Below are 27,462 nucleotides of genomic sequence, written 5' to 3' on the forward strand. Positions count from 1 at the left end.
TCATTTATCAATGCATTTAGTTCTTCAACAAGCTTGTGAAGGTTACTATACGACAGACACTGTGCTGTGTGCTGGGAATACAAAAGCAACATTTTTCTTTTGACTGGCTTCTTTCATCTAGCGTGTTTCCAGAGTTCATCCATTTGTAGCATGAATCAATACTTCATTCCTCTTTCTGGCTGAATGATATTCCATTGTATAGATATACCCTATGCTGTTTGTTCATTCATCTGTTAGTGAATATCTCAATGGTTTACACCTTTTGGCTATAATGAATGATGCTGCTGTAAATATTTGTGTACAAGGTTTTGTGTTGACATTTGTTTTCATTCCTCTTGGGTATATACTCGGGAATGGAATTGCTGGGTTACATGGTAATTCTATGTTTCATCATTTGAGGAACTGTCAGATTGTGTTCTGAAGCAGTTGCGCCATTTTATATTCTCCCCAGCAGTGTATGAGGGTTCAATTTCTCCACATGCATGTTATCTTTTTTGCTATCTGACTTTTTTATTCTAGCTGTCCTAGTGTTTGTGGAGTGGTGTCTCTTTGTGGTTTCGATTTGCATTCCCTAATGACAGCAACATGATTTCCCTGTCCTCCAGGAGTTCACAGTCTAATAGCCAAGGGTGGAGAGGTTGGAAAAACCTACAATATGCCATATGTGCTTTAGAATACCTGGTGGTGAGGTCTGGAAAGACTTCAGAAAGGAAGAGACACTGAGCTGAATCTTAAAAGCCTGAGGGTATGTTCTTTTGGCAGACAAAGGTGGAGTGTATGTATGTGTACATACTTTTGGGGGAAGGTGCAGAACTTTCCAATGAAAGGGACATCTTGTGTAAAGTACCCCATAGTGAAAGAGTGTGCCCAGATGCACTATGCTATATCCTTCTCCATGGAGTTAGACAAATTGATGTCAATACATTAAATCCTGACTTTCTCATTTACAGATTTCACGGAGGCTAATTTCGCCTCCTTCATTGGAAGCATGATAGGCCTTGAACCTCCTTAACAAGAGATCTTTTCCTTATACACACACCCCAAGGCATCCTCCAGAGTTGAGAAAGATCTCCCCGGCCTAGAGTACTGATTATCCAAGCTAAGGCAGGAAGCTGGCCCACTTCCGCAGCCAACCTCACCGAGAACATGCCAACTCAGTTTGGCCAACCCAAAATGGGCAAACATATTTTGGAATATACAAGCTTCTCATACCTTGGATGTTCCTAAGAATTCCGGAGGTTTTAAGTTAAGCCAGACAAAGTGTCTGCAAATTCTTTGAACAGAAAGGAAAGTCCCGCACCCGGTTACACGTACTCACTGTGGGTCGTAATGTATCAACCGCCTTGCAAATTAACTAAACAATGCCTTACGTTTATATCATCCCTTCCAGTGTGGGAAGCTATCCCACACACATTAGTTCATAGGATAATTCTAGGGTAAGAAGGTCAAGGGTTCGCTTGAGGAACTGGCAGATAAAGAAACAGAACTGTGATGTGACCAATGTCACGCAGCTCGTAAGTAACAGAGAGAGGACCAGAGCATGGTCTTTTCATTCACGTCCTGAGTTCATCATCCAGAATCCACTCTTTTGTATTCATTATGGTTTTATTTTTCTCTACTGACAAGAAGTCCGAGGTGGGCAGATCAAGATCACTACAGCAACTCAAGATTGCTGGCAAGAACTGAAATTCTTTCGTCTGTCTTGTCTACCTTCCTTGCTTTGCAGGCCTTTGTCCTCCTGCTTATCCCCTCCTGGTCATCAAACAGCAGCTGCAATTTCAGGCTTGAGTTTGCTCTCTCAGAAGGAACTAGGTAGAAGGGGTAAAAGGACAAGACAGGTAAAAGCTGAACCTGTCGCTTTTTAACAGATAAATAAAAGCTTTCCTGAAGTCACACCCAGGGGCCTCCTGTTTACACATACTTGGCCAGAATGGTGTTATATGGTCATCCCTAGCTGCAAGGGACAAGGAGAAAAAAGTTTTGCCTTTGCACTTCTATAGTAGAAAAAGGCAAGGAAGGGAAGGTATTGAATGACTCCTGGGTAAGGTCACCTTCTACCAAGCCCATCACTGAGCTACGTTTAGTCAGCTTTTTAAATATCATATCTCAATTTTCACTAAATATAAATTATTATTATTATTATATAGAATATATAATAATATAAAGGGAATAGATTATTATGCAGATAATGTCTAATATATTATACATAAAATGTATATATAAATATATAAATATTTATATAAATACATAAATATAATATTTACATATATATAAATTGCTGGGAGGGAGGGAGGGAGAGGTTGGAATAACAGAATTTTTTTTAAATTAATTTATTTATTTATTTATGGCTGTGTTGGGTCTTCGTTTCTGTGCGAGGGCTTTCTCTAGTTGCGGCAAGCGGGGGCCACTCTTCATCGCGGTGCGCGGGCCTCTCACTATCGCGGCCTCTCTTGTTGCAGAGCACAGGCTCCAGACGCGCAGGCTCAGTAGTTGTGGCACACGGGCCTAGTTGCTCCGCGGCATGTGGGATCTTCCCAGACCAGGGCTCGAACCCGTGTCCCCTGCATTGGCAGGCAGATTCTCAACCACTGTGCCACCAGGGAAGCCAAGCCCCCAGGGAAGCCCCCAGGATATTTTTAATAAGAAACAATGTTGCCTCCTATTGTTCTAGCCTTAGTGCTGTTGCACAGAGATTACTAAAACCTAGGAGTTTTCTAACTTGTCATAAATATATGTTTTGTATCCTTCTTTTTTCTTCTATAGAAATGTTAAAACCTACACAAAGTAGAGAAGGTAATATAATGACCTCTCTATTCACAGGTTGATAGGTGTACCTATAGACTACCTGCAAAAATGATCATTTTGTTAATCTTGTTTTGTCCATCCCTCCCTTCTTCCTCTGGAATATTTTAAGCAAATTTGCTCCATTTCAATATAACAAAATGAATTTTGCCTGTCTGCCTCAAATTTCTTTTTTCTTCTTTTTTTCTAACAAGAGATTCTACAAGAGCTTTAACATGATTTTGAAAAAGTTAACCAATGGGAAAATGTTATTTGAAAGGTCTCTCTCTCTCTCTCTCTCCATATTCTGACCTCTTATTACACAAGTAACAACAAATTGAAAAAAAAGAGAGAGAGAGAAATTTAAAACCGGAAAAGCTAGATTTCAAAAGAACTGGGACTTCCTAGGGGAGTACGTCTCACCTCTCTATTGGACAGAGCAGGATTTATCCCCCTACACACCCATCCCACCACTTAAATGTAGGTCACAGTTATGTGTCAGTTAAAGTACCACTGACAGTTAACAAATGTAGTAATTAGTATTCCATTCAGGTTTACATTCTTTAACATTAAAGAAAAAAAAGTTTCCTGAATCTCAAACCATATGCTAGATGGCTGCTTAGTAGGAACTGCCCCAATTATCCTAAGTGAGAAGCTGTTCAAATAAGAACCTGGCCCTTCCTCCTCTCTTAGAGATCTTGATTACTTTGACCAGGTGCTACTGCCTTATCCTTTAAGACAAACAATCCCGAGTATTAACAACTATTCCCAGTTAAAGAAATACCTTGTGTATTTATTCATCCCTATACGGTGTTATCCATTGTTCAGCCATTCATTCATTCATTCCCTAATATTTTTCAGGTCTCACATATATATCTTATCACTAAAATCTTTAAGGATGAAAACCCTAGTAAGGAACTGTAATCATATCTCTGTTTTCACAGAGTTCAGGAAACCCATCTCCTAAAAGCTCTATGTGGGAATCAGGTAAAAACTGGTTGTTCTCTAAATGTCTGGAGAGCAAAAATGCCAATCCGACCGTGTATTTGCGAAGAGGCATAGTGGCAGGATGGTGGGGTGGGAAATGCGCCTGGCTGGAAGGATCTCTATATGTGTATTTTTATCAGCCATGTGTTGGATGAAGCGGAGTGCTGCCAGATAGCTTCTTTTCGACAGCTTGGAGTTACTGTTGGGAACAGATCCATGTATGGAAGCGAAAGCCGAAAGGCACAGATAAGCAGAGATCCAGCTATGCAAACCATGTTTAGAGACACTTAAAGGACAAGCATCCCAGGTCCTTTCTTTCTGGTAAATTTGGAGAAACCATCACCCCGGGTCTTTTTTCACATCCAGCCCATGCGGACTGATCAGCCCCGCTCCACAGAGGTAGGTGCAGGGCTTTTGTGATGAAACGTTATCTAAAAGATCATTCGTGAATATTTCCTCCCAAGCTCTTGATGTCCCTTAAGGGAAGCTGCCAGATAATATTTTGGAAGAAAAAGAAAGGTTTGGGTTGGGGCTGGTGACTAAGAGGTATTTAACAGCTCTGCCTTCGCAAGACAGGGCAGCTTGGTTACAGAGGGAAAGTGGCAGCATGGAATTGCTCCCAAATAGAATCCCCTTGTCTGGGGTCAATTACTGTTCGGATTTCTGGGGATAGGAATCTCCCTCGATATTGCCAGCACCTTTGAAATGGGCCCCAGCTTCCCGTGGGTTCTGATGCAGTGTATTTTAGGGGAGGGAGGGAGGATTCGCCCTTTACCTTGCTTATGCGTCCAAATCCAGCATAAACTTAACATGTGTGGCTAGTTCTTCCTTAGACCTAGGAAGAGCTGCTTGTAAACGACGTTATTATTTTTGGCAGCTGAAGTCATTTTTGCAGTGTTTCTCAGCAGATCGGAGGTTGATTACATCCTGTTCAAAGATTCTTGGGTTGTTTTCACAAACATGGGGTCTTGCGCAAGTTGAAATTGCTGAAACCAGCTTTAAGCACTAGACTTTTCTCAGTACCTTCGACATTTTCTTTCTTTTTGGCTAATGACTGAAAACTATGGAGCTTGAGGGGAAAGCTATATGACTATAGTTTTGCCATCGGTAATGTTCGGGGAACGGTAGATAGTGGCAGAATCACAAAAGCTAGATGTCTCGGGGTCCAAAGTAAAGCATGAATATGAAGACAAGAACAATATCAGAATCGCTATGACTCTAGTCTAGTTTCCAGGATACTTGTTAACCCAGCCACAGCATATCAGTTACATGTTGAAATGCTATTCCAGCTAATTACCAAATTGTAATCATTAGATCATGAAGCAGTTCTTTTAAAATTGTTAGCAAAATCTGTGAACCTCTGCAAAACACAAAAGTCAGGGGGGAAAATTGCAGGTCATATCTATAAAATGTGTGTGTGTTTTCAAGATTGAACTAAAAGAATTTTTACACAAGATAATGGAATTTAAATTCAAAATTTCTCTTGCTGAGAATATTGTGTCTATATTTCAAGGAAGATTTGAACCAACTCTTAAGTGTTTTAATCTTAAGATAGAATGTGAGATAAAAAAAAAAGAAACAAAAATTGAATACGATTTTTTCCTTCTCTGATGACAAAACATGACATGGAAAATGATTAATAAACAAGTGTAAAAAAGTAATAAAACAGCTTGTAATACTGACCAAGGAGATGTTCTTTGGATAAATTAGATAGCTGGGAAAAGGATACAGGTGAAGTGACTTTAGTTATGTAGTGGTTTCTTTCAAGTTGTGGACGTTCTCTATTACCAAAAAAAAGTGTCAGGGAAAGAGAAAACATGGTTCTATTTCAGTTAGAATACATTATCATGACTAAAATATTATTATTATAAATTTTCATCAAATTACTCCTGTTCATGTCTAGTCTATTTAAACTGACAGCATGTTAAATTAACAACACATTCAAACTAACCCTTTCCACATCTCTAAAATAGGCTATTTTACTTCATTTAAAAATATTAGCTTGGCCAAAAAGTTCGTTCGGGTTCTTCCGTAAGCTGTTACAAGCAAACTTTTTGGCCAAGCCAATACTAATATTCTGTATCTGCAGGAGAGAGAGAGAGAGGGAGAGCGAATAAACTATGCCTTCTTTTTTTAAACTAACAGAGCTAACTAAGCTGTCATAACTTTAGCTAAAGTGGAACAGGCCTACAAAAGGATGGTTTTAAAATACTTAAACACTACATACCAGCCGGCTTTCGAAAAGGAACAGCACCAGCACAGCAAGAGTTTTGTCAATTTTCAATATGTAAAATGTTATTCTAAATTATGTCACTAGTATTTCTAGTATTTGTGATAAGATGCAATACGTATATGACATCATCTACTGTTTTCTCATTTGCTAATTGCCAAGTACATTTCAAGGGTGCACTTCTCGTGAGAAATGTCTGTTCCTGTTCCTGTTTTTCTTTAGCAAACAAATTTAAGAAGTGCAATATAAGTAATAAAGAATGACTTACTGCTATTTTATATATATAGTATGTCACCTATGGAAAAAAAATTGAGCATCAACTACTAATGACTTATGACTTCTTAAGCATTCGGTGATGACTGTACGTGTTAGAAAATCTTGAGATCGTATTTTGAGAAGAGAATTGGAAATGTTGACAGTCTTGTGTGGAAAAAAAAATGACATGAATGCTCTATGCTATCGTTAGCTGATGTAGAAGCAAATTTACAGTGGCCAAGGATAACAGGAAAGTTGACATTTGTCCTAAGAGCATAGGGCACAGATATGAGGATTCTGTCTGTGAAGGGCCAGATTGGATAGTTCCTGGGCCTGGTTGATGGTGCTGCAATGAGCAAGGGGAACAGACTTTTTAGGGACTTTGATGGCAAACAATATCCCTGAAAATGTTGGGGGAGAATTTGTATGAAAGTAAGAATTTGTATGAACAATATCCCTGAAACTGTTGGGGGAGAATTTGTATGCTTTTCCAAAGGCATGGAAAATTGTGATCCAGAGGAAAGGTCATTAAGTTTCAAGGAAATGATAACAATGGTTACTCTAAAACAAAAATTCCCCTGCAAACTTCAAATAAAATATAATTTTCTCCAGTGATTAAAAATTGAGTGGTCCCAGACAAACCACTGAAGATTTCAAGATTTTTTTAAATGACATTAGGCATGAGACTAGTAGATGGTCCTGGTGAGGAGTTAGAAGGCCCAAGAGGCTGTATAGTTTCTCCAAGGTCAGTCAATGGAAGGCGAAGGGATCCAGGTCACCTGATCAGAACCCATCTGCCCATACTGCTCCTCTTTCAATTACTGAAAATTACACTTCCATTTCAAATGTCCTGGTGAGATATTAGAAGAAAATTCCATGGCAGAGAATTGTTAAAGTAGTTTTCAGGTATATAAAGTAATGAAAGGGGAACAAATTCCCATGGCACTTAGCTGAGGAGAAAATGGCCTTTTCATCAACTTCTTCCCATGGGATGATCCATGGTTCTCAAAACTTTAAACTCACTTGGTGGGGGTGATGTCCGCTGCGCCCCTGATCAACTAAATATGCTCATGGGGTCCAGGCAAAGGTAGTTTATTTTTTTAATCTATCCCATGAAATCCTAATGTGCAACCAACATTGAGAAGCCCTTTCTTTTTGCAGTAAAAAAGTGGTAACCAGTCCAGTTTATTTCATTGTGGTGTGTGTGTGGGGGGGTGGGTAACAGAACCACAGCTGAAGATAAAAAAATGTAATCTTTCCAAGAAAGATGACTTTTCTGGAAGTTTGATTGATGTAATCTTCGCTGACAGGGCGTTCCTATTTAAAAGTTTCAACGTATTTAAAAAGAAGTTTTAACTGATTCACTTTGTTATGAAGCAGAAGCTAACACACCATTGTAAGGCAATTATACTTCAATAAAGATGTTAAAATAAATAAATAAATAAATAAATAAATAAAAAGAAGTTTTCTCTACAATAAAGTATTGATATAGATCTATTTGATATCTCTCATACTCCCTAGGCTGAAACCTATGTGAATGCTGACCACAATTATTGAGAGGTAAAAAAATATATATGTATATGTGACATTATGGTTCTTAACTATAGCTGCTAAATGAAATTTCATATTGTTTTAGCAAATTATCAAATAGTCATCTTGAAAGGGCATATTAAGTTTGGATAGCAACAGTTTTCTAAGGATTAGGCAAATCATTCTCTTTTTTGCCTTTTGCCTTTCTAAATGTCAAGAACTTTGGAGAGAGGGTGTGTGATTTTACTCAGAAGATATATTAATTTATCACATATCAATACATATGAATAAGAAACTAACACTAGCCACAATACCAAGAGGCAATGTAGGGCTACAAAAGACTCCTTTCATTTAAGTAGGAACTGAAGGCTGGGCTCTCTGAGGCCTGCAGAAATGATTCTGGGTTGAATGCAAGTAGAGATAAATAACTCCTCTAGATTTCAGCTCAGGGTAAAGAGGACTCTTCGAGAAAGTGGGTGATTAGAGTTATGACTGCTGAGGGTGATTGATTGGAGTCTGACAGCCTGAGTTTCAGGTCTGGCTCTTCAATGTATTAACGGCCGTGTGACTTTGGACAGGTAACATCATCTTTTTAAGCCTCTATTTCTCTTCTCTGCAGATTATGGACAGCAATGACCATATTGAAGGGATAAATTGGCAAAGTTCAAATAAAGAGTTTAGCTTAATGGCCTGTAAATGGTGGTATCATCTTTGTAAGCAATGTTAAAATCAAATGGATTTTTCCTGAGACTAACTTCCCTGTCACTAGAAATATTAAACAGAAGAGTGATCACATCTCAAAGAGAGTATAGTTGAATTCTTAAATTCCTTTCAAGTCAGTTTCTAGAATTAACCCACCATTAACTTTGAACATTTGGCAGATATTGATTAAATACTCTTGAACTGATTGATTATGAAATTGAATTCCCCTCTTACTCCAAATCATACCATGGTGAGTCTGGAAACTATCATTTAAGATATAAAAAATAAATAGATACAGATATATATTCCCTCATGAATATTAAAAAAACTTTCAAAAATTAAGTCATATCTTAATAGAAGAGAAGGGCACCGGTTAAAAAGGCATTTCTTAAATCATTTTTCTGAACAAGGTCTGTTTTAGGTAGAGATAGAAGAATCCATTGAATATTTACCCTATTCATAGTAATGTATTATATTCCAATTAATAATAATATATAATAGTAATAATAACTCTAGTTCTTTAGTTTCTCCAGCAGCTTGCCCTCTGAGAGATAAGGTGCAATCATATGTAAAATGACATATATACTATTATCTATTATGCTGTTATTATGCTATTATCCATCGCAAGCTGTTGTTGAATTTCATTCAAAGAAATATAATTTTAAAAACTATTTCCAAATCTTAACTAATTTTACCACTGCCTTACCCATATGGATAAAATATTAAGAAATAAAAATTCTTTTTTTTGGTTAAAACCCTGAGTTCTAGATTCAGACAAATCCATAAAATCCCAGCTACACTTCTTATTGTCATGTTGGGCAAGTTACCTAATAACTATCCTGACATGCGTTGAACTCCACTCTTTTCCAAGCACACTTCCAAGCAAGTCACATATATTAATTCATAAATTCTAACAATTACCCTACAAGATTGGCAACCATTCTGTGAATAGTTATGCACAGAAATGTTGGTAATATGCCCAAGGTCACACGACAAGTAAACAGAAGAGGCAGGATTTGAAGCCTCTTCTTAGCCTCTGTGTTTTCCTGTCCCACAACTCTTTCTTGGCCTTTTAAAAATAGAAACAAATAGATTAATGTATGAAAAAATTAATGTACGAAAAGTATTCAGCATAGTGTCTGACAAGAAGGGAGAGCAAACCATGTTATTCTCAGATTATTGTCCACTTAATCTGTTTAATGAGTAAACTAATCATTTGAAACAATGTTTCTGAGCACCAGCTATATAAGAAATAGTATTGATTGCTCTTTATAAACTAACATTTATAAATTGTTGACTGGACGCTTTTCAGAAATAGAGGTTAAACTGTTATTTTAAAGAGAATGGACTGTACTCCATTTTCTTTCCCTCCCTATCATATTACCTACTTTTCGATAAACGTGTGTCAAAATTTTTACATCCTTCCCCCAGTCTTCACTGTTATGTAGCAAAGATGATTTGTATAAAAATGATAAAATGAGATAAAAATCGTTTAAATGAAAGTTAGTATTGTATTCAGGGACCCATCTCACAGACATATTAAACTGCATTTAAATTCCAATTCAAAATTTTAAATGAAGAACAAGAGCTCTACTTGGCATTCAACTTACATTTTAGATTATGCTTATGAGCGTCGGACCTTCAGGAATTCAACATAAAATTTTCACCAGTATGGTAGAGTTGTGTATTAGTTTTATGAAAATTATAATGAAATGTATTTTAACTATGGCAATACAAATTATAAAGAAGTTATTCACTTATTTTTTTGCAAAGAATGTAATGAAAGATTACCTTTTTACTTTTTTTTTTAAATTTATTTATCATTTATTTATTATTTATTTTTGGCTGTGTTGGGTCTTCGTTTCTGTGCGAGGGCTTTCTCTAGCTGCGGCAAGTGGGGGCCACTCTTCATCGCGGTGCGCGGGCCTCTCACTGTCGCGGCCTCTCTTGTTGCGGAGCACAGGCTCCAGACGCGCAGGCTCAGTAGTTGCGGCTCACAGGCCTAGTTGCTCCGCGACATGTGGGATCTTCCCAGACCAGGGCTCGAACCCGTGTTCCCTGCATTGGCAGGCAGATTCTCAACCACTGCGCCACCAGGGAAGCCCCTATTTTTACTTTTTATCAGGCGTGTGCAGAGGAATAGAGGTCAAATCCACCTTCTACCACTCTATTTTTACTCTGTTACACATTCAAGATCATTTGTTATATTGTTTCCCCAGAGACGATTCTGCTATTAATTTAAATATTCTTTTGCCTTAAAAAGATAAAGATCTACTGTGATTCATGTAAGGGATAGGGAAAGAAAATCAAAAGATTAGCGACTTAAGCAAAAAATGGGGTTCCTGCAGTTCCCATAAATCTATAGTCCCTAATAGGTTACACTTTTTAAACTATCAACGATCAACAACACTATCAACAAACAGCCATAATAATTAACATAAAGCACATAATTTCCTAAGCAATTCAAAGCACTGAAAAACTAAAACAAAAACACACTATGCTAAATACCAGCCACCCAAAGTTTTGTTACAAAGAAACAAAATTGAAGTAACACTTATATGCTTAGCTTTTGTTCAGTATGTGTGTCCCAAAGCCACAGTTTAGGCCCGTGATCTTTTGGGGAACACAGACTAAATAAATAATTTAGAGAATATATGTCCCAAAGCTCATTTTTTTTCCTCAATAATCCACTTGGGTCTAGCTAAAACAAAATGTGCCCGATTTACTGGATAATTTTATCTATTTTTCAAGGAAACATCTAATAAATATTCATTGACTAGTTTGAGAACCAGATCTCCAAAAGTTCAGCAAGGTTGTGACCTTCCAAACCACATCTTCCAAAATGGGATGTGAGAAGGAATTGTTCTTCAACATCTTTGGTGAAATCAAAGGTTCCATTATCCAAAAACAGCATCTGTGATATATTGTATAAAATGAATCTCCATCTCAGATATTCAGAGGACACGCTAACATGTCACTAGCTCTGACAAATCCTGCAGAAAGATAATCTGGGCATGACCTTGTTGTTATGCTAAATGATGATTTAGAATCCAGATGAGGGGTAGTACATTCACTGCCCTCCCTGACCTCACAGCATCTGTGGCAAACATCAATCATGTCATCGTCACTGACTCAGCCTAGATTCGTCTCAGAGTCATTCTCAGTGGATTGTTGCAGGCACTCACCACTAACTGACCAGAGTTAATACATAGGATGAAATATAGCTGTCATCCGATCATGGAAAAATCCCCTGGAAATATCAATAGTTAACTCTGAAAGAATTGATTAAACCCAGGCCTATGGTTTTAACACAAAGGACAAGCTATTTAATGGGTCCCTATGCAAAAAGAGTAGAAGGGTGCCTAGCTTACAGAATGCCAATTTAAGTTCCAACTTGAATAGCTTCATCCATATACATGCATAGCTATTCTAAAAGTATAGAAAAGTCTTCTGAGTATTGTTTTTGTTGTTTTGGGGAGGTGATAAAGGCACAAATCATACGTTCTCTTTTGATTCAGCCTACTGTAGAAGATATGTTTATGTACTTGTGTATTTGTATGCCTGTGTGCTTTTTTTTATTGTGTTCCCAGAGCACTTAGAATTGAGCTCTCCCAGCGTTTCGCACCAGTGAAATTATGTGGTTCTGTCGCTATACTAAACTCATTGAGTTCCTGGAGCTACATTAAATACCAGGAGACACAGCACTGAAGCACTTAGTCTGGTGGGGCAGAGAATCACAGGAACAGGCTGTCACAAAGCAGTTTCATAGAGAACTATGGGAAAAAGTTAATAGCACAGACCAGTGGTGACCCAGGGAGGCGGCAGCATATGCAAAAGTCTGGAGGAAAAAGGAAAATATGCCACATTAGGGATGGGAAACAACAAATAGTTCAGCATTGCAAGAGGTGGCTTTTTGGTTGTGTTGACTTGTGTTTTTTTTTTTTTAAACAACAGCTCCTGTTTGTTTATTTATTTATTTATTTATTTATTTATTTATTTATTTATTTTATGGCTGTGTTGGGTCTTCGTTTCTGTGCGAGGGCTTTCTCTAGTTGCGGCAAGTGGGGGCCACTCTTCATCGCGGTGCGCGGGCCTCTCACTATTGTGGCCTCTCTTGTTGCGGAGCACAGGCTCCAGACGCGCAGGCTCAGTAGTTGTGGCTCACGGGCCTAGTTGCTCCGTGGCATGTGGGATCTTCCCAGACCAGGGCTCAAACCCGTGTCCCCTGCATTGGCAGGCAGATTCTCAACCACTGCGCCACCAGGGAAGCCCTGTTGACTTGTTTTTGACTCTTTATTGAAGTGGCTGTGCGGTTCAATGCATTTTCATAAATAGAATTCACTCATGTGTCCATGTATTCAGCACCTAGATCAAGACACAGAACCATTATTAGCACCTCAAAAGGTCCCCTGATAACCCTTTCCAGACATTTTTCCCCTCAAAGGTAATCAATAGACTGATCTCTATCAGTGTTTTGCTGTTGCTGAGATTTGAGGTGTGGATTAGCCAGCGGTGAGCCTGGAAATGCGATGGCAGAAAAAAAAAAAAAAATTCCCTTATCTTGTTAAGAAGATGGAACTTTCTTCTGAAGGCAGTGGCAGGGGAATGGGAGGTGAGGGGGTGGGAGTACAGAAAGGTCGAGTCAGGATTGTGACCAGATTTGTGATACCTCTTAATTTTGTATCTCCACTACCATTTCCTGACACAAAGTAGACAATTAATGTCTGATGGATAACTGAGTGGCTAAATGAATATCCTTTACTTACTCTAAGTAATGTATTTATTATTGAAAATCATGTAAAAGTATTCAAATACTCTAACAAATCACACCTGCGCTAAGGAGATACCAAAGAACTATTTTTAAATGATTACTTCATTCTTCTTGTAAGAACCAACGAGATAAAGCATGTAATATGTTTAGTTCCTAGCACATAATAATTACTCAATAAATGGTAGCTATTATTGTTATTCATTCAGTAAGCATTTACTGAGCATCTACTATTTCCAAACGCTGTGCTTTTGTGTATAAAATGATGACTGAGACACAGTCCTTTCTCTCAAAGAATTCATTAATAAAGGTGCAGGATGTAAAGTTAAAGAAGAGAACCATTCCAGAGATTGATAAAAAAACACTAATCCAGGACAAATCAAAAAGCAACATAAGGCTGGGAGGGAAGGTAGAAACCAAGCTAAAATGTTTATGCCTTCTTCAGTGGATCAAATGTGTGCTGTGATGAAAGGGAGGATACATTGGGAAGATAAACCATGGGGTGATGAGTAGGAATTGCTGTAAAGAAAGTTTTTAAATGACTATAGTATAGCATTCATTTCTAGGGTTATATCTACCTTGTCTGTTTGCCTTTATATTTATATGCATTGGCTTAGGATGAACTAAATGGAACCGACCAGAATCCTATTGGGGAATTGATATGTATGCTGGGAAAGGGAAGGATTTTAATTCTTCTGAAATGGCCAGTATTAAGATGATGTCTAGAGATCATGAACCCAATCTTTGCTGTTTCATGGTAAGAGCTTGATTTAGGATGGAGAGTAAAGCAGAGTGAGAAGATACAAAGAAGGAGTTCCTTTGATACTATGATCCCAAGGTTATAACACTATCTGAAACTTGGGCCACTCACTGCATCCACAGGGGGATGATATATTCTTCTTATTAAACTTTGCTCAGGTCCCACCTGTGTAGGAGATGAGATGGGGCAACAGTATTGAAATCCCTGCCAGGTGGGCAACAGGCAACTCCCAAAGGGCTTGATGAGGAACAAACCAAAAGGTGACAGATGTCCCTATACCTGTTGAAGGACTTGAAGGAACATTTCCCTTCCTTAGTGTGTTTCCCTGTCTTCCTAGGAGTCTGTACTGGGTGGTGTCTAGAAAGTCTCTGCTTTTAAGTGTTTCTGGTTCGATTACAGATCAATTTTGAAAAACAAGGAAACGAGAAAGGTAGATTTAATCCATATGTTTCAAAACACTGCATGCCAGTCGAAAGAGAGCACTTGCCAGTCAAAATACCTAGAACTGAGGGAGATTAATGAAATTGGCAAATTATTTTAAAATGTCAGTGTTCTAAAGTGAGCAAGGGTGAGCATTTATTTTTAACTGCTTTGCTAATTTATGTTGAAGAACTGAACATTATAGAAATGGTATACAAAGAGGATATACACACTCCAATGGAGGTACTGGAGTGCTAATGTAACTGCGGTATTAGAGTTATAGCTCAGACAATATAAACACAAACAAAAAGCACAGCAGGATAAGGAGACAGAGAAAGAGGAGGGAAAGTGCTTTTAGATAGGGTGGTCAAAGGAAGTGAAATTTGAGCAGAAAACTAAATGCAGTGAGGAAACAAGTCAGGTGAATAATTGGGGAGAAGATTTCCAGACAGAGGGAAAAACTAGCAAGTATAAAGGCATTGAGGTAGGAGCATACGTGATCTGTTCTAGGAACAATAAGGAGCCCAGTGAGGTTCTATAAAAAGTAGGAGAGTGATAAAAAATGACATCAGAGATATAGCTAGCAGCTAATTCATTAGGTCTTTGAAGCCCATAGACTTGGAAGACTCGGTTAGGGGACTTTAATTCCAAGAGTGCTAGGAATCTACGGGAGGATTATGAACTGAGACATGAAACGAACTAACTTACATTTTTAACACTTAATTCCAGCTGCAGTAAGGAGGATAAATTGTAGAAAGGCAATAAATAAATAAATAAAGCAAGCAAGCAGATGATAATAATAGACACCTTACAGGTCGAGTTTCTACATAATTGGTCATCAGAACCAGAACATTTTTGAGAGTAAAAGGGGGAAGAATTATAATCACACTGGATCAACAGCAGTGAACTGGGAAAGTCCCAGGCAAACTGGGACATATGTTCGCCCTAATTAAAGGGCTGTTTTCAACAATAAATTAGTACTGCGTAAGTGTTCAAAGAAAATCAGCCAAAATTAGTAGCTACCAAACTCTTTCACCAAATACTAGTGAACTGAGTCTTAATGGGCTATAAACTAATTCTATGAGAGAATAAACTAGGGACTAGTAGGTTAAACCCAGGTAAACTGGTTCTTACTAAAGGAGTTCTTTTAAGAAGCTAATTTGCTTTGGGAATACCTAAGCACTGTTGATCATATGCAGTGTTTCTCAGTTATATGTCTATAAATTTTACTTTTTCAAGAAGATTATATCTTGTGACACCAGCCTTCTGTGGAACTCATTATGGGGAATAGCAATCCAGGAGAAAGGTATGGTTCAGGGATAGCGTGGAGTAAACGACGGATGGATATGATTCTAAGATCCGACCCAGGCATTTTAGTTAGATTACTGGGTAGATAACTCAGTGGTGTGAGGAGCTCCAAATTGCAATTCAAAAGCAGTGTCACGCTGATTTAGCAGCTACCGAAATATCAAGGTTGTTCTTAACCCCAGTAGATGCAAAGAAGCCTGTTTTTCATTTTCCATGAAAATCTAATATTTGCTGTGTGCTTGTGGTTCTGTGGACTTAAGCTTATGCCTGGGAATTTTTAAAAGTAAAAAGGTTCTTGGTGCCCTTTCCTTCTCTAGTAAGGACTTGGGATCAGAGGCAAGGACAGTGGACCAGAAAAACAGATTCTGAATTGCCATTGACACAGAGGCCAGAAACACATGTGGAAAACTAAATATGTAAAGTATGAAGGCAAGAAGATGAGTTCAGAAGTGAAAGAAGTACCTCACCTTGCCAGGTACCCAAGCAGAAAGTTGTCCTGGGTCCTAGGATGGCGGCTATTGCTTGCAGCTGCTTCCCATACACTCTGACGGGAGTTATGAGGGTAAGTCAGCAATCAGAATGCTTGGGGACTGTCACCAACTTCCAGACACTGGCTTACAAATGATCCATAAATTCTTAAAAGGTGCTCAAAGAGTGCCTCTCTAAATCTCTTCTTCTACTTAATATTTCCTTTGGCGGGGTGGGGTGAAGGGGTGGTTACCCGCTATGCTCCTGTAACTACTACCAACAATAGTAGCTAACACATAAAGCAATTTCTACACATCAGGCAGAATTTCCTCAGTGCTTTTACATACATTAACTCATTAAATCCTGACAATAACCTTATAAGCTGGATCCTCTTATTATCCTCATTTTCAGGTGAGGAAAATGACATAGGGAAGGACTAAGTAAACCTGCCTAAGGTCACACAAATAATAAATAGTAGAGCTGGACAAATCTGGTTCCAGAGCCAATGCTATTATTCACTCTACTATGGGCAAGTTCTTCACAGAAATTAATGGAGAAAGATAACTTTTTTATCTAGTTCTAGTCTTTATGATCACATAGAACATGATTCCTATTCCGACTGACATCACTTGAAGTCTCTGAAGACCAGCAGTTATTACATTTGTCTCAAACTTCATGGCTCCAATTTCTTAGTGGGTCCCCTTATGACATGTGTGTGAATTCCTACTTAATTTAATGCCTGAAAACTCATCTTCGAATGTGTTTTTCCATTTGTTTATCTATTTAATTGATGTGTTGATGGGGTTGAGAGGCACAACTCAGTCAAAAAGCACTTGCAGGTGATTTTGAGGGCCCCAGGTGCAGGACGTTGAGACCCACCCTTTTTAAATTGCATCTATTAAGATGTCTGTGGATCCTGAATGCCATCCAGTCTGTTTCCATTTTTCAACTTTGACATCTATGGCAAATGTAGTGAGAATGGCTTTTATATCTTTATCCTATACTCTGACGAAGTCTTTAGCCAAAGGCAAGGCCAGTGCCATGCAACACATCAGTCACTTTCCATCCAGCCTGAGTCGGCAATCTTTGAGCACTGTTATTTAGTAAGGACTCCACCTAATCGCATTTTCAGGCAGTCCATATTCTTCCATTTGGTCCAAAGTGCTTTTGTGTAGTCAGGCAAAACATCCTGATGAAGGTCAGAAATCACGTACCAACAGCATTTTTCTCTTCAGTTAAAGATCCCTCAGTGTCATGAGGTTAGTCTGACTTGACTTTGAACATTGAAACTCTGTTTGCTTATTTGTACTTTCATGGCTCCTCTTCCAATCTCCAGAGTTCCTCAGAGAGTACTGACTGATTCAACGTTCTCTTATTAAAAGGTTTCATACATTGGAATGTGATTTACTTATGCAAAGTATCTGAACAAATTTAGAGGAACCAGCTACTATTTTACCATCACTTTTATCTTTGACTCTAGTTTCCCGTTACTAAAATTTACTGTCCACCCTCCCATCCATACATTCAACTGTCTATTCAACCTATTTCCACAGATCCCCTTACTTAAACCTAATATGTTTCAAATTAAACTCATCTTGCTACTACCCACCTCACCAGTGTTTCTGGTTTATATAACACTTTGATTAACCTTAAACCAAGAAGTCAGCTTAGACTCCTTTCTTTGACTTGCTGTCTCCCCACCACAACAAATCAGTCCCCGAATCTTTTAGTTCATACCCCCTGAAGTCTCTCATATCCATTACTGCCTTTTATAGCTTATTACATGAGTTATTGCAACAGCATGCTAAGAGATGCCCTTCCCCCATCCTGGCCACTCCCAACTATCCTCCACCTGGTTGCCAAAGTGATCTTGTTAAACACAATCTTGATCTGGCATACACATATGTAAAATCTTTTAATGAATCCCTGTAACTTCCAGGATAAAATCCAAATTCATTAGCTTGGGACCAAAGACCTTTGAAATTGTAGCCCTGCCTACATTCCTAAGCTTGGCCCTCTCTATCTCCCAATAAATGTTCTTTGTCTCGGCTTCACCAGACTACTTACATTTCACTGAAATAGTCAAGAGTGGCTCAGATCTCCATTTTCTCACATGTTCATTGCCGTCTTTCTTCAGTGTTTTTTTTCCCCCTCTTTTCACTTAACAAACCCTGCAGTTGCTTTAAGACTCAATACAAGAACCATTCTCTCTGTGATGCTTCCATCCCCATTATCCGATTCTGATTTATATCCTCCCTTTGTGTTCCTACTGCACCCTGCATGTTTCTCCGTGATAATACTTAGTATTGTCAAGGTGTATTTTTCTGCCTCCTCATTTGACTCTAAGCAACTTGGGGACACATACTTATCTTACTCATCTTTACATATGAAGGACTTTACATACGAAGGCACAGTATCTGACATACGATGGGTGTAGTCCATAAATGTTTACTGAATAATGAAACAAATAAGTCAAAATCATTCTCATTGGATGAAGAACTAGAAGAAAATGTATGCTAAGGAGTTATGTTTGTCTCTTGTCTTCCACACGCCCCCAGCAGGAGGTCTATTCCTCATTTAGCTCCAACCTGTTGAGCTAATTTTAAAAATCTTATTTGTTATTTACATTCTAAGGTCCACCTGACTAACTTATAAACATATTTTTGTAGCATTACGCATTCACATGATGTGTGGACTTGGGTGGTTAAGTCCAGAATATACAGTCTGTTTATGGTAAGGCTGCCCAAACTCACCAATCTCAAAAGCTATCAACCTTACCAGCCTCAACATGAGAGGACTTACACGGAAGAGAGGGTGATTGAAATACCTCTCTTTTAGATGAATATTTTCCTTTTAATTATTTTATCTTCCAATATTCAAAAATATTCTGAGAATAACTTTTCAAAAATCAAGCACTGGTTTATCCGGTTATAAAGGGCAAAAACAACACATGGTAGTAACGAAAAGCTTCCATTAGCATTTTTAGCAGTGTTATCCAGATCTTCATCCACATTTTGAAGTACTTGTCATGAGCAGTATCTTCTGTGTTTAGACAGTTCTGAAATCCTTTTGGGTAATATTTTGAAAAATGGATTTTAATCAGACAAAACCAAACACAGCTTGGGTAATAACTCCATTTGGATCTGGAAACTTGCCTCAGTTTACCAATGTGCACATGGGAAATACCAAGCATTTCTAGTCACATCATCTGTTTATTTAGAGCAATGTGGTATCCCATTTAGATAACATCTAAAGGTTTAGATAGAACCTAAAATTTGACTTAGGCTTTGTATTTTTTCCATTTATTAAAGTGTTTCCTGCCAATGAGGAAAAAAATGATAATGAGTAAGCGGTGAGTGCCTCATAATTGTTAGAAGAGTTTTCCCCAGAATTCTTCAAATGTACCCCTGAGTGGGATTGCTTTATTTTAAAAAAAAAAAAAAAAAAGATAAAATGATACTCTTTGAGGACCAAGTAATTTCTGACACCTAACAACTGAAGAATCCCTGACAGTCCATTATGACAAAGGTTAACCCTATCAACAAAGGAGGTAGGTCTTTAAACAGGCACCAGTTTCAAGGCTTGGAGATGAAAAGGAAAACTATTACACTCCAAATTCTATGTCCTGACTCCAAGTTCCAATTCTGTCACAAAGCAAATAATTAGCAAGTCACTAATCTTCTCCAGACCTCTGTTTCCTCTATGGGATGAGGTAGCTGGACTTGGTAACCACTGGAATCCCTTCTTGCTGTAAAGTTCATGGTCAAAATTTACATGAAACAATGGAGTCATAGACTTGTAACAAGGCTCTCGTTGTACATGTTGGTTTTTTATCCGCTGATACATCTGTGATTTGTTCCTAGGCCCACTCTTTGTTCTTGATATTGCTTATCATTTTTACATCAATTGTCCTGGTCATTGTCATCTGATGAAAAATAAGGAAGCGTAATTGGAAAAGAAATAAAAACATGCTTTAAGGATTTGTCCTGGACTTGGACCCTTCTCTTTTCTCCTACATTTTTAACATAGGATGCGTTGTTCCTCAGAAGACACTTTACTTTCAGACACAAAGAGAATAATTACAAAAATTATTATTATGACTCTCGTTTGTTGAGCTACTACATTCTAGGCAGACAAGCCAGAATTTGAACATATGTCTGCCTGACACTAAAATTTATGCTTTTTCCGCCATGTCTTTTGACTCAGATAATTACCATGCAAAATGGTATTATTTATTTCATGACCATTAAAGAAACTGTGCCTATGAACAATCATAAAATTGTGTATCAACCGATATATAGCTTTTCAACTTTATCTTCACTTTATTTATCACGGTGCTTATGTTAAAGGTAAACAGACAAATCTAGTATCAAATTTCATCTCCCAGCAGTATGACTTCTCACTCAAGTGTTAGCTTCAGTTCTTCATTTGTAAATGAAAAATAGTAATATAGGCTTCACTGGTTTCGGTGGCGGAGGGATGGCCAAATGAGATGACGGGTGAGAAAACATAAAACCATGATATATGACAAATAGTTCCCTTTCATTGTTTCCCCGTGTATTACCCTCTGCATTTTCCGTAGACAATACAACAAAAATCATCAGACAGAAAGACAAAAATTCTTCCCGCTGATCCCAGCTCTGCCAATGGCTGACACAAATTACATTCATGAATGCGTGACATGAACTTTCTTGAACATCAGCCAAAGGAAAGATGAAACTAAATAACCTCTAGGTCCCATTTGGCTTTACATATGTATAATTTATTTAATCTCAAAACAATTTCTCATGCTTGTGTTTCCTCTTTGGAACCTGGGGTTTATTTTTATTGTATGCACTAAAAACATTTTTCAAAAGAGCTATTGGATTGAGGAAAAAAATACCCAGGTACCTAAAAGAAATAACAAGGAAAATGGGTGTATCATCAAAAGGCAGTGGGGCGGCCAGACCTGTCAGGTTTCTGTGTTATTAGAATTTGGGCCGAATGATTCAAATATTTGATTGTAGTGATTGCAGAGGCCTGCAGAAGGGAGAAGACACGTTTGGGTAGATGGAGTCTGACCTCACGTTTCTCAAAGCTGCAAAAAGGGAAAAAGTATCAATTAAAAAAAAAAAGTTGGGAGAAAGAAAATAAAGAAGGAAACCCCATTACAGATGCAGTATATAGCTCCCAACGCCTGTCCACTGGCATAAATAATATGGGAAAAGTCACTGGATGATGATGGCGGAAGAACTGGGGTCTAGGCTAGGTTCTCCAACTCACCAGTTCTGTGATCTTGGTAAATTTATTTTCATTTTCTGGATCTAAGCTTCTTCTACCATAAAATAAGAGCTTGAATTGGATGATCACCAAAGGTCCCTCACCACGGTTGAATTTTATGTACAGGAGAAACACAGATGTTATGTATTATCCTTTTTTATATGCAGAGAACCTCTTTTGTGTTAGTTTGTCTTTGGGCCTTACAAATGCAGAATATAAATTCTATATTTTATCATGCAGCTTTTTATTTTCACATTCTTATATTAAAGAAATATAAATTTGGTAGGAAGTATAGTGAATGGCAGTGTTTTCAAGTTCAGATATGAGAAAAGATTGCTTATCGAGTCCCCATTGTTCCTGACTTGTAAATATTCTTATTTTGAATCTAGTATAACAGATGTTTCTCTATAATACGATTAGCATATGTGTTCATATGTTCCAACTAGATGTCAGTCATCGTAAAGCTCTACTGTGCTTTATACAGTAATTTTTGCTTCTTTTCACTGATATTACTAATACCTTGTGTTCAATATCTTTGCTAAACTTACAAGTCTTTCATTTCAAGTTTTATTCTTGGACATCCCTGGTTATATGAATAGATAGTTGCGAATCCATGATTCTTCCCATTCCCCACAAATCATCTCAAAATATTATCATGTTATATGCAATTTCACACTTTCAGCATATACACAGGATTTTTCATTTATTGAAGTTTCATTAAGTACTTAAAAGATACTCATCTTTGTTTCCTCAACAGTTATTGGAATGCTAGGTATCTAGGAAGTTCTAATCAGTCTTGAATAAATTAATATATTTGTGTTTATAAAAAGAAGCACAGTTTATGTAACCCATGTATGAGTGGAAGATTCAGAAAAACAAACAGAGGATATGAAAAGAGTAAATGAAGATCTGAAAACTACACAACAAAAATTATTCTGTGTTTATTACCTTCTGAAATACTAAAGTTTCTATTTAGAATCCAAATCAATAATTGAAGGTTAAAACAATAACAAGAAACCCATCTCTCCATGCTTTCCAATGAGCCACATATTTCAAAGTCAAGTACATTGCATCTGCCCTCGTACATAATAAACATTCCAAGTGATTTATGATGTTAAAACGTTGCATATTTTCCTTGGATATGAGTAAAATATCCACACACTTTCACTAGTTTCTTGGTGAAAGAAAAACTTATACATATTTAATGTCATCAAAGCGCTCATGAATGTGTCTTGAAAGGAGAGGAAAAAACAGATTTTTGTGTTTGTTTTTAACACAGGTTTAATGGCACAATGTAAAATGTTACAAGCATATCATCACGTCCCCCTTTCCCCAGCCCCTGGTAGCCAACATTCTACTTTCTTTTTTCTTTATTAATTTTTTTAATCTCCATTTTTCCGCCTCTCTCAGACCTCTGGTAACTCTCAGACCTGTTACTATGAATTCAGCTTTTTTTTGTTTTGTTTCAGTTTTATTGAGAAATAGTTGGCATACATGACCACATAAGTTCAAGGCATACAGCATGATGGTTTGATGTACACATTGTGAAATGATTATCACAATAGGTTCAGCTAAATTCCATAATCTCATATAGATACAACAAAAAGAAAAGAAAGAAGAAAAGAAAAAAGAAAAAATTTTTCTCTGTGTGATGAGAACTCTTAGGATTTATTGTCTTAGTAACTTTCCTATATATCATATATCAGTGTTAGCTACAGTCATCATGTTACACATTACATCCCTGGTGCTTATTTACCTTAAAGCTGGAAGTTTGTAGTACCTTTCGACCGCCTTCCTCCAATTCCCCCTCCTGGCTCCCTCTGCTTCTGGTAATCATCAGTCTGATCTCTTTTTCTACGAGTTTGATGTTTTTGTTTTGCTTGGTTTTGGTTTTGGTTTTTTTTAGATTCTACACGTAACTGAGATCATACAGTATTTGTCTGTCTGTTTCTGACTTATTTCACCTAGCATAATGTCCTCCAGTTTCATCCAGGCTGTTGCAAATGAGTTCTGGAGATGGATGATGGTGACGTTTGCACAATAATATGAATATCCTTAATACCTAATGAACTAACGATGCATCAAAAATGGTTAAGATAGTAAGTTTTATGTTATGTGTATTTTGCCACTATAAATTAATTTTTTTAAATGTTTAAAGAAATGGCCATCATGTGAAAGTGAGTTTCCTAGCTTCACATTGGGCTGTAAAATCTGAGGACCGCCTTTTTAATAAGGTGATACCGTATTGGCTTCTTGGTAATTTAGAAAAATGTTTTGTTGGCTAAAGTTTGGGGATTGTTCCTATGAAAGAATCTTGCCGACCAACGTTCTGATCCTTTCCCGGACCGGAGACCAACCACATGGAAAGTTGTCAGGAAGGCATTTAATGACCCTTGTTAAAGCAGAAGCCTAAGAGTTAAGTACTGCATCTGTCTCAAGAAAGAGAACTGAGTCTGTCTATTCTTCTGCCCTCAAGCTTTCTTCTAGCCCCTCTCCTTCTTCAACCAAAGTGTTCTAATCCCACAGTGAAACCGAATCTCTTCCCCAATCCCCCTTCCAACAATATGCCACAGTCCTCTTCCCACCAGAGTAGAAAAGGCTGCTCTGGCATCTTAAAGGAGTAACACAATGTCAGAAAAGTGAGAAGAGACTTTTAGGTTCATGAAAAGGCATAGAAGCATGACCTTGGGAAGGCAAGTTGTCCCTACTTTCCTCGGCCCTGTAACCCACCTTATGAGGTCTCCTTTTCCCATTTGGCACCTGGTCTATATGTCATGCTGACCTTAACACAAATACTTTTGTTTTCTTTGTTTTTTTGGCCATGCCACCGTAGCATGTGGGATCTTAGTCCCCGACCAGGGATCGATCCCACGCCCCCTGGATTTGAAGTACGGGGTCATAACCACTGGACCGCCAGGGAAGTCGCAACACAAATACTTTTGCATATATATTTATTTTTGGTTTACAAGGCTCATGTAACCCTGTTTACGCACAGCAAAATTTGAGGTACATTATACTTTTGTTTTACAGATGGTGAAACTGAGCAGCTAGACCTGATTTCTAACTCAGTGTCTGTTGTAAATTACCAGCAATGTGTCCCCATAGGCTGGTCCCTTTAGTTTTCTAAGCCTCAGTGTCCTATCTGTGAAACAGGGATCCTGATAACCTCCTAGGTTGATGCAGCAGCTACAGATGTTTGCAAAGCACTTAATGCTGTGCCTGATGCAGAGTAAGCACCCAATCAATGACAATTATCCTCGTTAGAGTATTATTGTTACTATAATTATGATTATCTTGTGGGATTCTAACATGGATCTTCTCCTTTCAAACCCAAGATTCTTTCCTCTATCGCAGAGCCACAGTCTCCCACAGCACTGCAATCTACCCCCGTGCAGATGGAAGGCTCAGTCACAGAGCGCCGTGTATCCTCTCTCCGCTTTCACTGAAATGTTACAATGAGGAGATACGCTGTGAAGATATTAAGAATTCTAAGACATGAGCACAGTCCTGAAAAATCTCATTTGAGTAAAGAAATCAAATGCTATCTAATACTAAAATGACTCCAGGAAAGACCCCCTGTGAGCTTAAGTAACCTTTACAAGTAAAGATGATTTGGGGTAGGAGAGGAAGACAAAATATGAATGAGGAAATGAAAGGCTTAGTGCAAAAATCTTTGCTTTGCTTTTCCTCTTCCCCCTTCACACTCCCCCACCCCCAGCCAGCCTTTGGTCACTTTACTTAAAAAAAAAAAGAAAAAAAAAGTTGGTTTTGTTCAAAAGTACACTGTCAGATGAGACTTCCTTTTTGACCGTTAAAAGGGGACGTGCTCATTCTTTCCACGTGCTGAGCGGGCTCTCAAGAAAAAAAAAAAGGAAACAACTTGAGAGTAAGCAGTTTGTGAATTCTGTTTCAAGAGAATTTGCCTGCATATTTATGAAATGAGATGGCAAGCGTCAATCCTAAAAGCATTTTGATGACCCGAATCTCCTCAGTTCTGTCTCATAGCAATTCCCTGTCATTTACAGTCTTTCACCAGCTTTCTCGGTGTGCTTGGGGGAGATGAGAGAGGAGGAATATGGATTTAAAAAGCCTTCACTTTCTTTCAGTCTGTCTCTGTCCATAGAAGGTGTCCCCCTTGTGGTAACAGCAAAGGCTAGTCTGGCATTTCGTCTAATCTTGTGTATTTCACACATGTAAAGACCTTTCATGTCTGTCTATCCACCTCTTTCATAGCTCTCGCTTCTGAAAGGATAAAAGTTTATTCAAAGACTCATTCCTACCTGTAAATTAATGCTAAACTCAAAGCCAGATATGCAGTCAGCTGGCTTTAAACTTTTTAACCTCACTTATTATCAATGTTATTTTAAATGTCTCCTTCCTTGGGACTGGTTGTATTGTTTTTCCATGAAGTAGTATCAGAGATTAAGATGGTGTTATCTGTCCATTAAAAGTTTACTTACTGGAGCATGAAAAAGTGATTAAGCACCAGTGTCTGCTTCAATACCATGGCTGACCATTAAGCTTTCTCAATTACGCAACCCAGCCCTGCCTTTTTAGCAGCACTGGGAAAACTGGTCTGAGTCAGCAGGCACTGCAAAGGGCTTCTTTCACTCCCTCGGATTCAGAGTAAACACCCCACCCCAGTAATGAGAGTTGACAGTTTTCCTTCTTTTTAAGGTAGTATCTCAATTGAAACTCTGGTTCTCTGTTTTGAGTAGTGAACAGGAATTACCTGTTTTTTCCTCTGTCTACTGTATCAATATATCCAGTTATCTTCTCCCAAACTGCAGGAATAGTAAAGGTTTATATGCTGCTTTATTCAAGCAAAATAAAAGGTTATTAAGAGCTCTGAGACATTAGTTTTAGAAAGGAAATCCAAACTAGACTCTATCTTAATGGGAGGATATAAAAAAAGGGAGACAGAAATGTGAAAAATTTCTCTCAATCAGCCATCTTCTATAACTAAAGTAATTTCTGGGATATTTAGGGAAAATGTACATCAAGGATCTAAAGTGTTGAAAATTGTCAGATATTAAGGAGAGAGTCTGACTAGTGTAAATCAGTATTTAGTAGTATGGATCCCACATCTTACATATTTTGTCTCTAATGCCACCTCCTCAAGGAAGCATGACGGCACGGGATTTTTCACCATTGACAACTCAATAGCTTTGTATATTTCCTACACACAATATATGCTGTTGAGTGAATAGTTGAAAAAAGAAAGTGAATATTTCAACAATACTTTTTAAAATTTATACCACCTTCTTCTCAAAAATGATTTATGCAACTTCCATTGAAGGTTTTACATACAATAGACTAGAATGATACCAACAGCAAACCTCATTCATATGGTGTTCTTGGACATAATTCCCATTTTCTGCATATTCTTTATACTTTTTACTCATTGATATGTTATCGTCTGTGTTTTCCAAAACTGTGATAATTAAAAAAAATCAAACATAGAATTATTTGTTAGAGACAGATATATCTTATTGTCTCATGGTAGAATTAGGTTTCATGGGAAATGATCTGATTAAGAATTCAGATCCAGGGACATGCTGAGATAACTTCTACCATATTTGATACTCACACTGAAGTATAAGACATCAATACTCTTTTTTGCCATCTATATTATTTCTCTTGTATCATGACTGTATTTTTCTGGAAGGCATTGTTTGAATAAATTTGTTGACCATTTGTTTAAGAATCCATAGCATAAACAACTGTATTGTTTTGTATTGCTAGCCTGTCAAGGTGGAGAAGGTTAAGCAGACAATTAGATGAAACCAAAGCAACGTTTGATTGGTTCATTATCATTGACATTTGTGAAGGGAAATGAAATGATAAAATATAACTGCCTCTGCCAATTATTGGGCTCTTCATGTTTTCTGAGGCACTGGGCACAGTCTAATGGAAATAGTGCATTTATCATGCCCTGTTATCTTAGTACAAACTGCCAGTCAGTTAATATTGAATCTTGGGATCCTTATGAAG

At 37.8% G+C, this 27,462-nt stretch overlaps 1 protein-coding gene across 2 annotated transcripts in view; it reads left to right on the forward strand.

Moving 5' to 3' along the window:
* The first annotated feature begins 4,074 nt into the window (after positions 1 to 4,074).
* The window catches only part of SLC8A1 (solute carrier family 8 member A1), a 426,970-nt gene continuing 403,582 nt past the window's right edge, over positions 4,075 to 27,462 (forward strand). The window contains exon 1 of one of the 2 annotated variants that reach the window (XM_082358042.1): positions 4,075 to 4,167. Coding sequence is in view for 1 of the 2 variants with exons in the window: in XM_082358037.1 (XP_082214163.1) it covers positions 4,138 to 4,167 (30 nt within the window). In the remaining variant the exon portion in view is untranslated. The remainder of the gene's footprint in view (positions 4,168 to 27,462) is intronic. The other variant, XM_082358037.1, reaches the window with a different exon arrangement.

This window comes from Balaenoptera borealis, assembly GCF_965194805.1.
Source record: "Balaenoptera borealis genome assembly, chromosome: 15".
Taxonomy (NCBI): domain Eukaryota; kingdom Metazoa; phylum Chordata; class Mammalia; order Artiodactyla; family Balaenopteridae; genus Balaenoptera; species Balaenoptera borealis.